Source organism: Carassius gibelio, chromosome B10, assembly GCF_023724105.1.
Source record: "Carassius gibelio isolate Cgi1373 ecotype wild population from Czech Republic chromosome B10, carGib1.2-hapl.c, whole genome shotgun sequence".
In the NCBI taxonomy this organism is placed as follows: domain Eukaryota; kingdom Metazoa; phylum Chordata; class Actinopteri; order Cypriniformes; family Cyprinidae; genus Carassius; species Carassius gibelio.
In genome coordinates, this window is record NC_068405.1 from 16741793 (window position 1) to 16756589 (window position 14797).

Consider the following 14797-nt stretch of genomic DNA (forward strand, 5'->3'; position numbering starts at 1 on the left):
ATGCCTATACAGAAATGACTATAATCCTACCCTGAGACTATAAATATAAATTTACTTGGATTCCAAGAAAAATTGTGGGAAGATGTCGCAAGTCGAAATTTGGCTGTTAACAAACAAGCGGCAGATGTTGAAATTGAATATTCATAGAGTTTTAAAACGGGGGTAGTGGAGGTGAGAAAATTGTTATGTAACGTGGCGATTTCTTGCCAATCCTTTGTCTAAAGCCTATTAATGTTGGACATTAAAACAAATGATGGAAGCCAGGGAATGATCACCTTTTATGCCTGGAAGTGAAGGTAGACAATCACCTCCCTTGAAGCAAACAAAAGCCTGCTCTGTTCCTCCCTTCTGTACTCCTGGTGGACTTCTTTATCTTAGTGCCCAGGAGCGGCGCTCTGGAACATGCCATGAGAGCTGCTTATTTGGAAAGACAAATATGTGAATAAATAAGCATTTATACAGACCGCATTAACTTGACATGACATTTCTTGGCTGCATTATCTTTAGGACCACAGCCAAACCATGAGCGTATCGTCAATAGAGCAGGACCGGTGTGAGCAGAGATGTGCTAACAAGGTAAACTGTCTTTTAAAATATGTCAACACTGGTCAACTTGTTAATAGTGCTCTATGCAATAGTTAAGCACAGGGTTAGGGTACAATGGTTTTCGACACTTTGAGTAGACTACAAAAATAATGCTTCTGCTGCTATTAAAAGAATAGTTTGGCCAAAAATGCAAATTAGTTAAAAATGTACTCACCCTCAGGCCATCCAAAATGTAAATGAGTTTGTTTCTTCATCAGGATTCAAGATTTGGAGAAACTTTGTCTTACAACACTTGCTCACCAGTGGATCCTCTGCAGAGAATGGGTGCCGTCAGAAGAGTTAAAACAGCAGATTACAGTGGTTTAAAGTAAAAAAAATCTTAACGCTGAATCTCTTAATTACAAACACTGTTTTTTAATGGACAGAAGTCGTGTGAATTACTAGGATGTTTTTATCAGCTTTTTGGACTCTCATTCTGATGGCACCCATTCAATTCAGAGGATCCACTAAAGAGATGAACTATTCCTTTAAATCAGCAGTTTTCAGCAATTTTCTTAGCAGATGTATATCACTGTGCACAGAAAGCAGAGGCCAGCTAAGATTACTTTATTACTTTATTGATCATTATTTCCATGCAGTTGCTGCTAAAGCAATTAAAATCCAATATTACAATTCTCTATTATTTTAAATAATTTTAATTATATTAAAATTTATGCATTTAGCAGATGCTTTTATCCAAAGCGACTTACAGTGCATTCAGGCTATCAAGTTTTACCTATCATGTGTTCCCGGTGAATCGAACCCCCAACCTTGCGCCTCATAGCGCAATGCTCTACCAATTGGGCTACAGAAACACTTTTTAACACATTTTTTAACACATTTTAGTTAAAAATAAAACATTAACATTTTAATAAGGCCCAATTAGTTAACAGTAGTTAATGCAATAACTGATTAACTGATGTACTAGAATTACCTAACAATGAGCAATGCAATTTGTTACAGTATTAATCTTTTTAACGTTTATTCATAAAAATACAGTTCATTTAAATTCATTAAATAATAGGCATCTTTGTTTATTTCAATAATGTATTCGTAATTAACATTAACTCAAAATAATTAATTAAGAAATCATTTTCATTGTTAGTTCTTATTAACTAATGCAGTTAATGTTAGCAAGTGAAACCTTATCGTAAATCGTTACCATTAACTAAGGAAAAATATAAGCATTTGCAATTAAATATCCAATATCAATAACCAATATGGTGCTGATAGGTTGTGCATCCATTTTTAAAATCTTCTACGTCAGTACATTAGATAACTAACAACCGCAAACTAGAAGAAAATATTCTTAACTTTATTACACAGAACACATACAACAGTCTTGTACTTATTTTCCAATAGTAAAAAAAAGAAAAATACAACTACGGCTGTACATGCACATTGAAAGAGCTGTGTGTTGCAAATGTTAAGGTATCATACACTTTACAATCGTAACTAGATAGTGACAGTCAGAAAAATAAATACAAACATACAATACAGTTTTGCCAGGGAGGGTAAAATACTTTTTGCCAAGAGATTTTGGGTGAAACACTGTTGCTATGATTAGATGAAGCATGTATATTTGCAGCAGTTTTAAAATCAGGTCAGCAAAACTCCAGAGTGCTGTTATTGAACGTCTGCTATTTTGTTCCCTCAGACAACAATAAATATAAATATATAGATTAAAAAAATTAAGCAAAACACTTACATTCTGAATTATACCTGTTTGTTACTTAAATGGATTTGCAATGCCATTATATGTACACTACTGCCGATGGCTGTGAAGGTTGTAGTGCCACAGTCTGTGGTTTGTACCATACATCCCAGCAGTTAAAATGACATCACTGTCAATAGCATCTTCACCGTCACAATATTAGTGTTTTAAAAAGTTAGCTGACATACCAAAATGATACTCTAATAATCTACAGTACAACCTACCTATGTACTTTAACCTGTTACGAAATTCACCAGAAATCATTGGGCAATTTCACTTGAAACACAACTGAGATACTGATGATTAATTGAACTGATCAAAAGATGATCTGATGTCTTTCGAAACCCTAAAATAACTCAATTTAATGAGTAAAACCGAGTCGGTTGTTTGCAAAAAGCATCCCAAGCAGTTTCCAGGGTCGATACTGAATCTATTCGATTGCACTTCAACATTATATATTTTTTTAAATGCACGCAAGGCACAACGCTAACAAGGAAAAGGTGTGTTCATCTCTGCAATTCCTCATATTTAACAATCAAATAAAACCAGGATAAATATTTGCATATATTTATTTTTTCGTTCACATACAGCAGTTTTGACCTACTGCATGTTGAAGAACGGTCTCGCGCTTAACGTAAAGAGCTCATGAATGGCATGATCATGATGAGGTCTGATTAATATTTCAGCTCTGCATTCACATGATCTGATATCCTTTTGAAAGAGCTCCGCCATGCTAACATCAGTCACAAAAACCATTCAGTCGGTCACAGAGCAGCATCCTTCAAATTAGAGTGCGGGAATTTCACATCTGAAAGGTCATTTACTATCTCTGGGCATATATTTATTTCTCTGTGATGTGGCAGACCTTGGACTTGAATCATTCCCACCTCAGAGTGTTTGTCTTGCACTGTTGACAGTGCTCACTGAAGCTGAATGCAGACAGCTCACAGACAAGGTCTCATTTCAGCTCTGTAATGTTAGCCGTGTGTGTTGAGTGCTTGGGACTGTCTGTATTTCCTTAGAGGTTAGGCAACTTTTAAAGGAATTTTCACCTAAAAGTCATAATGTACTCAACCTTTGTATCAGCTACTCACCAGTGGATCCTCTGCAGTGAATGGGTGCCGTCACAATGAGAGTCCAAACAGCTCAGGGGAAAAAACAATGATAATCGACAAGTAATCCACACTACCCCAATCTATCATCGACATCAAACTATTGTTTGCAGCTGTTTGGGCTCTCATTCTAGCGGCACCCATTCACTGCAGATGGTTTCATTGGTGAGCAAGTGATGTAATGCTACCTTTCTCCAAATGTGTTTCGATACAGAAACAAACTCATGTTGAATGGCCTGAGGGTGAGTACATTTTCAGCATTTTATTTTTTTAATTTTGGATGAACTGCCGGCTACTGATAAGTAGACATTTCTGGTGGGTCTCCTAAGTCCCTTATGATCGTGTTGGTCGGCTTTCATAGAGTAACGAGTACGAAAGTACGGCTGCTAAATCAGCAGACTTATGAAAGGAAAGATATGGAATATGAAATAGATGAAATCTGAGATTACCATATTCTTCCACCTGCTCAGACATGCACAATGTGACATTTATATGACATTATATTAGTGTGGAAATTAGCACTAAAGATCACGGATAAATTGATGGTTATCACCCACAGATACGCAAGGAAATATGTCTGTTACTGGGACTTCTTTGTCCTCAGAAGTTATTAAATATCATCATTTTATTATATCGTTGGTGATAACCGTTTTGGCTTCTGTCAAATTTAATTCACCAAGACTCAAGAATATAAATCATACACACTTAAAAGAAACTCAGCACCAAAAACCTGAGAAAGAAGTTGAAACGCTCCAGTAGAGTCATCCAAAGCAAACTCGGTTGGTTTTAAACAACACAAATGTCTCTGGAAAGGGATTTACAACAGAATTTACACTGATGTGATATAAAATGTGACCTGTGGAGATCAAGACCAATCACTCTTTTGGACGATCTGGAGTGTTCTGATCGGTTCCAGTCTCATTTGGTACGTTTATGGTTCTACAGCTCACAACAGCTGTCATCCTTAAGGGTCTTTATATGAGGAACAGATCTGATGTAGCTTACATTAGGGCGTACTGTCTGCGTCTACATTAAAAACATCTCTATGAGCAGCGTAAAACATATTAGACTAGGTAAGGAGTCTTACTGCTTGGAACTATGTCAGCTCAGTACAAGAACACGTGCAGGTTATTGTGTGATTCCTTTGTCATTTGAACACGGTCAATGGCAGATGAGTTTTGAGGATGCACTAGGTTTTTAGGAACTGTGTGCTATATTATATTGAACGCATAGATCTTATGTGTGTGTGAACAGTATTTGCATACATCTGTACATGTACAGTAAATCAAATATCACATACAGCATCCCCAAAAATGTATTTGGACATTTATGTCACACGTTATGCGTAAATGTCATTGTATGATGACAAATCATTCGACCAAACAAACAGTAGCATTATCACTGGAGTTATTCAGCTTTGCCATCACAGAAATAAAAGACATTTTTTAAATATATTAATACATTGTTTCTTTTTGTAAGTTTTAAAATGTTATTTATTTCTGTGATGGAAAGGCTTTATTTTCAACAGCCATTACTTAAGTGCTGATAATTCTGCAATTTATTTTGTCCTCTATTAGGTAATATCATTGTAGTGGTGTTAGAGCTGTTAAAAAGTCAATGTTCATATTGCAGTTTATTCTATGAATTACACTGGAGAAGTGATTTCATACATCCACTAAAAAACACGTTTAAAGGGAATTAAAAGAAACTGGGGGGAAAAAATGTAAGAGGATGAAAATTGAAAAGTTCAGAGAAAAGTGATAATTTGCTTGTTGATGCCATTCAGACATTTGTAAGTGTGACTCAAGTGTCCAAATAGCTTCTGGGCCCACTGAAGCTTTTACATTTCTTTTCTTTCTTTTTTTTTTTTTTTTGCTGTTTGTAATTTTTTTATCAATTATTTTTTTTTAAAGAAAGAAAAATCATGTTATTTTACAGGAAAACAGGACACCTCAATTCACACTGTTCAATACTGAGCGAAAAACCATTCAGTTATTCACGATTACATGAATGTTTGCTTCTCTTTTCACATACAAAAGGTTGGAGAGACATATAGTGGTTCTATATTATTTCTACCCAGCTAACAAACTGACTCCATTCACAGTCCAGTTCACTGTTTCAAAACACGGTTAAATCCCAAAGCATCTTATTACAGACTCATAAACCCACACAAAATAATTCAAATGATGATGACCATAATAATAACTGATAAAGTACTCTTCTTCTCTGTGTGTGTGGGACTGTGAGTCTGTTTGTGTATGGAGAAACGGACACGCTGCTTTAGCATCAAAACTTGCTGATGAACGACAGAGTTAAAACCAGAGTCAGAAGCAAGAATGAGCTGGTTGGCGATAAGGCTGCGTTGTTCATGTCGTGTATCGCTCCAGGGCCTGCAGGGAGAGAAACCCTACACGTTAACAACCTCCCAAACATCCACCGTGTGTATCATCATGCATTACGCTGTTCAAAGAAATAGCTGTGAATGCAGCGCTCAAACACCGTCAGAGTTAGCGAATGCCTCGGGGCGACAAGACGAGAGCTGATGTAATTGCATTAGGCAAACATTTGACACATTGAGACACTCGTCGACTACGCTGAGTTGACATGGATTTTATGCATAAATTAACATGCATTTACTTATTAGAAGGAGCCTCGTACCGTACAAAATAATGCTGGCATTTGTTATTCCCAGGGTGTTCATGGCCACGCAGGTGTAGTTCCCGTAGTCCTCTTCCGAGACGTTAAAGAACGTTAGCATGGACTGTTTCCCCTTGTTTTCGATCTTGACCCTGTTGAGTCCGTTGAAGAGTCTGGAAGATTTGAGGTCAAGTTAGCAGTGTGGTGTTAAAAAGCAAGTCTACAGAATAGGACGGCTGACGGCACAAATTAACTCACCGCTCTCGCACAAAACTACGTGTGACGCAACTGTCTAATAAATAGACTTATATTCATATTTTTAATTAACTGACTCCGTCCAAACCATTTCTTTATGCTTGTTGAGCCTGGGGAGATCGGAGTTTGAATCTTATTTCTCATCTTCTCTCTGCCTTAACAATTTCCTTTTTTAATTTCACTAAGTAGCACACTGTAAAAAAGCAACTAAATGTTTTTCAGTTTATGGAGTGTTTCGAGATGTACTGTAAATACTAAGAAATCTGAAATAAATAAGACTTGTTAGACCAGCAGAATTCCCAAATCTTATCCCACAGCTATTTTAAATTGAACTATATTAACAAAATGTTAAGTACTTTGACGTTCCCAGCATGCACTGCAGCTGCCTTGATCAGTTATGATATTGGGTTTGCATTTAGATACACAGATATTTGTGTTACTTAAGACCAAAAGTCTGCATACAGTTTTGACATTACTTTTTTTACAGCAAAAATAAAACAAAAAAACTGCTATCCCCACCTGCGCTCCCCCTTATACCACTGAAAATCAGCCAGAGGAACAGCAGACGCCTCGCACCACAAAACTCCTTTCTGGCCAACAGCCGTTCCTGTGCTCCGAGCTCGCGAGATGACAGGTGGATCTGTGAAATGAATCGCAGGTAAATGAGAAATTCATAAAAGCACATGAGGAATGGAAATTGGTTTGACTCTGATGAGGGACTCACAGTTTACGGTGACCTGAACAGTCCTCACGTCTGGAGGCGAGATGTCGTTTGACGTGATGCAGTCGTACGAGCCGGACATGTCTTTGGTGATTCCAGTCATTTCCACGTATTCACCCTCAGTTATGATTCTATTACCTGTGTCAACACACACAAGATTAAACTAATTATTCAAATATATAAAGTCATATTACAAAACCAAAGCATTATACAGTTACGCTGAGTAAAATGCCTGAGGGGCTACAGTGATATGATTGAGATATCGGGATACAGACAACACATTTGGCATGCTTATTAATATTTTATGCAGTATGACGCAATATATATTATTGTTTACAGTTATAATAATATATTATTTACATTTTTCTTTAAAATAATAAGACATTGTATAAAATATTATTACCACATAATTTGTAAATATTTAGATTTTTGTAATATTAAAACAAAATATTTTATTGCATTTATATTATTTGTATTCACATATACAATCTATTGTATTTTTTATTATATATTTATATTGTTTACTCTCTTTACCAATATTTAAATAAATGTTTGTTTTATATATATATATATATATATAATAGGAAACAACACTTTTTGTAAGTGAATCCAGGAGGTTTTTATAGTTCTCATAAGTGAAAAACTTGGAAAAACAGTCTCAAAACAGATTTGATCATTTCAATGAGCAACATTAATGTGCATCATCTTTTCAGTTATTTAAAGCCAACACAACCCTCTCTCATGACATGCAATCAAAGGCTTTGCAGTGCATTGCATCAAGCAGGTGTTAATGAAAGTATTGTGGCGCTGTTTGCTGCTCTTTAGTGTTTTTGGAGACAGTACTCCTAATTAGATGAGTTGTACCCTATTAAAGTGTCACAACCATTCCGTGTCACTTTCGTTTAACCGTAACAGACACAGAATCAAACCCATGCCAGCTTTTTTGCTCAGGACAGAGGCTAAAGTGGCATAACACCACAAGCATTCTTGCTTAATTGAATCCACACTGACACCAACTACACACAAACAGTTTTAGGCGCTGTTCTGGAATCCGCATCTTATTCTGCTGTAATCTCTCTAAAATAAACTAAATGGGTTCACAAATATCTCAGTCTGAAGACGGAACTAGCTTGGTGAAATGTCAGTAAGACAAATATGTTACACTAGGCAAACCCGGACTGACTCTCCGTTGTTATTCACGCTTAAGTCCAGCATTTCACAAAACTCACCTGAATCTCCGATTTTATTATCATGTGGAGAAATTATTTAGATATTCCTCTGAGAGAGTGAAATAAATGTTCACCCTCAGGTTCGACAGGCAGTCAGTGCAAATGCCACTCACAGCACAAACTCCACATTATGCCATCTCATTAATACAGCCTCAGTCCTTGATTTAGTGAAAAGGTTGAGGAGTGGACTTAGGTTGTTATTTTGTTTCTAATAACATGGCCTTGGGGATTGTGGGAGAGGTTGGTAATTATGCATATCTCCTTATATGACTCAGCCTCATAATGCTTAAAAAGTTTGAGCAATCACTGAGAGGATGGTTCACCCCCGATTACGCTTCAACATGTGACGGCCTTTCTGAGCCAAAGCCTGAAAATTACATGTCCTAAATTTACATAAAACTATTTTTATAAGACTCTTTCCATTTGACAAGAGACTAAATATTATAAACTGGTCTTTAAATGTGGACCTTCATTATATTTTGCTTAGTGTAATTATGTTTTAAGGGATAGTACTTAAAAATTCACTTCTATTATCATTTACTCACACTCATGTTGTTCCAAATCTTAAGTGCAAGATATTTTGAAGAACTGTTACCTATCTGTCGGTCAGACATTAGTTCACTTGGGAGCCCCAATCCTTTCTGACTTTCTGAGAAAAAAAACAATGAAATTTGGTCAGGACCGAGGTTAACCACATCTCCATTACCTCCACCAGGGAACGAGACTATGTCTATGCAGTGTAAATTAAAGGAATAGTTCACCAAAAAATAGTTGATGATGGTTTTGTTTATTAAATTTGAAGATTGATTTGTAAATTACTACTGTTTTTATCAGCTGTTTGAACTCTCATTTTGAAGGCACTCATTTATAGCATAGGATCCAGTGAGGAGGATGTGATGTAATGCTACATTTCATTAAAACGAGGCAAATCCTCAAAATCTTGGAGGAACATTTCATTTTTGGGTGAACTATTGTTTTAATGGACTCACTGACTCACTTTAATTCTCACTGACTTTCATTGTATAGAAACATTCTTTAAAATACATTTCCCATGTTCTACAGAATCTATTTCTGTTATTATTTGGAATATGATCAACAGGCCCAGGTGTTCACACATCTGAACTTGTGAATCATTGCCAAGTGATATACACTGCCAAAATATCTTTTAATGCAAAAAATAAAGCATAAAGTTTTATTTCTTATTTTCACAGTGACAGTGCCTTGGAAAGAGAAAAGAAGAAATGTTCAGCCAGAACTAATCAGAGCAATTTAGATGTTTGAAATCATCTCACTCCCAGCAACTTTACTTGTATTACAGGTTAGTTTTCTGCAGGATGTTTCAAAAGCAACACTAAAAGACTGAAAATTACAAGTGAAGGTCAAAGTGTTTGGCCCTTTCTCACTTCATAAACTGTTATCAGCGATAAAGTGCAACCAAAGGGATTTTCCTTCTATTTTTCCACAGACAACAATTTTACTGAATCAGCTGCGGTTATACATTTGACCCTGCTGTACTGTTTACGTTCACTGTGTAGTCTGACTGTATAAGTTTCAACTCAGACAAAGGAAATTCTTTCATCCTACAACAAAGCCAAAGCCGCAGTTGTTGTTTTTTTTCTTTGTGTAGCTATGAACTGTAAAAGAGAAGAACAAACAGAGCAGCTCTAATAGTGACACTTCCAGCGATGCAACGTTTTATTTATTCTCATGTAGTTTTCATTTATATTTAGCTATTAGAGCGGTCAGTTTGATTTTCGAATGGCGATGGGGTTAGCGTAGATAGCCACGGTGAACAGCAATGATTTATAATGTTTACTTTAGAGACAGAAAGCAAACACGGGGCCCATAGCAATTACATCCAGCACTGAGTAATAATCCTGCTACTGTCATGAGACTGAGCAGAAGATTATTAGAATGTAAAGGAGAACGACAGTGTAAACAGGAAAGAAGAAATAAACTGCTCTGTGCTGTCGGCGTACAGTCAGCCAGAGTAAAAAGAAACGAGTGAGAAATGCTCCGGTAACTAAATTTAGGAGATTAGGATCAAGGGAAAGACTCCATCTCATGTTACAGTCGGAAAGTAAAGTAGTTTATACAGATCAGGCCACTGAAGCAGACAGGGCAACACTGAGAAAGGCTTTATTTAGGAGATGTTTGACTTTGTTAAGCTTGTATTATTAAATATCCGCACATAAGTGAATTAAGCTACTCATCTTTTTAACATTACTCCCACCCACACACACTTTTCCTGTTCTTCCTATTCTCATGTTCGTTCAGAGAAAGGATAAAGAAAATGTATTTTATTTTCCAAGACACAATGAAGTCTGGGTTTTCATAAAGATTTTATCATTGAAAAAGTAGTTTTAGCACTTGACTAATATGTATACATTAAACATTACTATTGTTATTTATTTATTTATTTAACCATATTCAGACCATGCACAAACCATAATGGAGTTACAGTGCACAAATCTATTTTATAAATCTAAAAATACAAATGTAACACAGGTAATACTAATAATAATAAGAAGAAATGTTTCTTGAGAGGAAAATCATACAGTATTAGAATGATTTCTGAAGGATCATGTGACATAGAAGACTGAAGTAATGATGCTGAAAATGTAGCTTTACCATGCCTGGAATAAATTACATTTTAAAATATATTACAATAGAAAACAAATGTTTTACTTCGGTCAATAAACAATAACTGTGACAATATCAACATGCAATATAGCTGACGATAAAAGACGAGACTAAAATGTATCTTAAAAAATAAGTACTAGACAATCTTTTTTTATTACCGTCAAGAAAAAAGGAGACACGATTTTTACTGCTGACTGATGTACACACCTCTACTACACGAGCTTTCATGTGTGCGGTTGCCAGATATCAACAGTTCAAATCTCTGAATCAAAGCTTCTTTGTTAAAATGATACCTTGAAGTTTACTGTAGCTTCATTTTTAGAATCTGGCAACTATGCTCAAATTACAATAATCATTGCGATTATAATTTATAATAATCTAGATAAACTCGTCAGTTTTGGTAATCTGAAATACTAGTCAGCAATCCCTAACTGGTATGCTGTAGCACGCTTTTAGAGTTTGACTCTAAACAGGGGATCCATGCATGGAAGTGAAATGGAATGAGAACATTTCCAGACTCTGAGGCACCAACAAAATACATTGAAGTGGGTCAGCGGCTTTGTGCATTAAAACGTGGTCATTCAATCTTCCTGGTAATGCAACGTGAAGCTAGCTAGGCCAATGACTGAGCTGCAAAAGCTGCATTGTATCATCACGTGAGCGTGTACTTTAACACTCCGCTGCAGGCATTCTGTGCTTTTTCATCAACTAATAAACACATCATGGAATGATATTACACATATAATGAGATTTCAGTGTGCTAATGATTTCATAATAATCCGCTGACCGTCATTACTGTTTGTCAACATACCTAATTGTGTTTCGCAATCGTCCCTAAATGGACTACCTCCTTAATAGAAATTCAAATGATAATTACTTCAGTTTGTAAAGCAATGACTAAGCTAATTACAGGAAGTCGTAATGTTTATAACAAACAAAATGAGGATGTCAGAAGGACTTTTCATTACATGCTGCGAACAGCAAGATATAAAAGCCTTTTCCGATAAACAGGTTTTCAAAGAACCGCAAACGAGGCTGGGAGCGAGAGCAACATCCATCCTCAAAAACTGTCTAAAGACCTCCGGTGGCTTCACAGAAATGATATTTTTCCTTTTTATTGTCATTTTGTTGCAGACTATTGCTTTATCTGGCCTCACCCCATTCAATCTGACCTGGGCTCTAGGAAAGCTAGAAGGTGGCGAGGTGTGACATTTGGATGAGAGAGCAAGAAAGAAAGAAAATAATCTGCAAGCAAGGTTCACATTTAAAGAGACAGTAGAACAAAAAATGAAAAATTGGTAAAGGCGTATATACTGTATGCATACACTGCTGCACATACGATTTTTTATAATTTTTTTAAAGAAGTCTTTTATGCTCAAGGCTGCATTCATTTGATAAAAAAAAAAATAAAAAAAAATAAAAAAAGAATAATATTGTAAAATATTATTACAACTTAAAATACCAGTTTTCTATTTTAATATACTTTAAAATACAATGTATTCCTTGAATCAACCATAGCTACAGTTTTTATTACCCCATGATCCTTCAGAAGTCATTCTGATATGATGATTTAATATCAATATTTTTTATTAATATTGTATTTTATTTTGAATCTGTGACACTTTTTTCAGTATTCTTTGATGAATAAAAAGTTCAAAAGAACAGCATTCAAAATCAACACAGTTTAAAAGTTTGGGGTCATTATGTTTTGTTTTTTAATTTTTGAAATAAAATTTTTGTTTTATTCAGCAAAGATATGTTAAGTTGATAAAAGATTGACAGTAAAGACTTTTATTTACTTTTTATATTTCTATAAGATTGCTGACAGCATAAAATCCCTATCAACAGTATTATCATTATTCTTTGTACATCTAAGTTCCATTAGACATATTTGAGTGACATTGGAGTGAGCAGATGATGACCAATATTTCATTATTGAACAAAGCTTGCTTTCAAAGAAAGAAAAAAGGAGACTGAATTCACAAATGTCTGTACAGGTCTGCATTTTTGAGCAGCACATCAATGAATCTTTGAATGTATACTTGCAATGTCCATGGAGAGAAAGAAAACAGCACTTGAACCTCCGCTGTTGAGTGAACATCGTCTGTATTTTGCTGTCATCTCTCAAGCAGAGTGTCTAAATCCTCCAATCATGCCCCGGTAGGCAGCAGGTCACCATGGTTACACAGTTCAGTGAAACCGATCATCGTCGGCCCTACAGTCTTGCATGACCTTTCTCTCTTTTTACTCTCTTTCTGTTTCTTGCACACTTCAACAAGTGCCGCCAACAAATAATTCACTATGCATGATTTATGTATGAACGCATCTTCATTAAGCCAGTCTAAGTCAAGCCACACTAATTAAAACAGAGATTTGGTTTCTAACTGCCAATCAGTTACTGCCTGGTTATATGGCCCCTTGAGAGGGAAGAGGCCATTACAGCTCGTGGGATGTCGTTTTTACAATGGATGGATGGTTCTGAATTGAATGTTTGGGTCTTGGTGGAGTAATTGTGAAGTTAAAATGGGAGCGAAGCTCCTCTGACCACATCTATTGGTTGGAACATTCAATATTTTCTGTTTATCTTCGTCAACACGTCAACACACAACCCAAGTAGTGATCCTTATTTTGCATTTTCTTTTATTCTCCTTGAAAGTGTTTTTAGGAAGCCAGTGATTATGAAAATTACTATTTTTATGCATAAACATAAAAGAAATAAAATCTGCGGTCCAAATTGCGGACCAAAGTCAATTTTTGTAGTTTCCAGAGCCTGAGGCTGCCACAGAGTCCACTCAGACCTGAGGGAAACATTGAGAACTGTTAGGTAATAGGGATATTTTATTTTCCATTGCATAAAAAATGAATTACTTATTAAAAGTTTACAGATGCACACTTTGACTTTTGAAGCCTTTAAAGTTTATTATACAAGCCCACTAATGCTCTGTGAAGTTTCCTGTAATATTTTTACATCTAACTGGCTCCCGGTCACCTGAAAATGCATATTGATAATGTGCTAAAGAAGCTTCTGTTTCATTAATGTGGCATGAAAAATAATTCTGAATAGTTTAGATGATTTACTGCACTTGACTTTGTTTTATGTGAACAACGTGCAAAATAACGCTACCTGCCAAGACCAATTGTTGCATTTATACAATATCTTAGAAAAAAATTAATAAAAAATGTTGTTAATTAAGTGATTTTTTTTTCTGATGTTGACAATTTTCATATGTTGTAAGCTAAGTAAAAAATGTCAATTCAAACAGATAGCAACAATGTCAGCAGGACCATCTTGTTGAGCAGGCTTATTTTGTAATAATGGCATAGCATGCCAAATGCAAAAAATAGAGCAAATTGTTAATTGGTTTAAGAAGAAAGAGATCCTGAAATGCTATGAGAAACATGAAACCAGCAGAATGTAGCAGATTCAAGGACAACAGTCAATTCTACAATTTAGTGGCCGTTATTTGACAATATGTCTGGAGATTTCTGCATTTAACCAACTAAAATAGTTTTAGTAAATAAAATAATAAATAACAACAATAAATGTTAGCTTTACTAGAGTGGATTAGTTTTACTATGTGATCTACATCAAACTTCATTTGACAAAAATACTCTGCCACCTGTTGGCGCCAATCGCCTTGTGGGCATCTGACATTTAGTGCCGTTGTGCTTCGGGCGTCCCAAGTTCGAGTCCAACCTTGTAGACCTTTCCCAATCCTGCCACCCCCCCCCCCCCCACCCTTCTTCCCACTTCAATTCCAGTCTCAATTCCTAGGACAGACTGTCCTGTCCTAATAAAAAAAGCTAATAAACAAAAATATATCTTATGTATTCCACAAAGTTATCATTGATGTGCCTGTAAAATATTAGCTTCACCTGCGTGTAAATGTGTAATGTAATG

The 14797-nt window shown here is 35.7% G+C and overlaps 1 protein-coding gene across 3 annotated transcripts in view; it reads right to left on the minus strand.

Moving 5' to 3' along the window:
- Nucleotides 1–1879: 1879 nt before the first annotated feature.
- LOC127966166 (opioid-binding protein/cell adhesion molecule) overlaps nt 1880–14797 on the minus strand; it is a 142656-nt gene continuing 129738 nt past the window's right edge. For 2 of the 3 annotated variants that reach the window (XM_052566990.1, XM_052566989.1), the window contains 5 exons: nt 8849–8902; nt 7028–7162; nt 6823–6943; nt 6070–6221; nt 1880–5801 (listed from right to left, as the gene is read on the minus strand). In XM_052566990.1, the coding sequence (XP_052422950.1) occupies nt 5698–5801; nt 6070–6221; nt 6823–6943; nt 7028–7162; nt 8849–8902 (566 nt within the window). In that variant the 3' untranslated portion in view covers nt 1880–5697. The remainder of the gene's footprint in view (nt 5802–6069; nt 6222–6822; nt 6944–7027; nt 7163–8848; nt 8903–14797) is intronic. The other variant, XM_052566991.1, reaches the window with a different exon arrangement.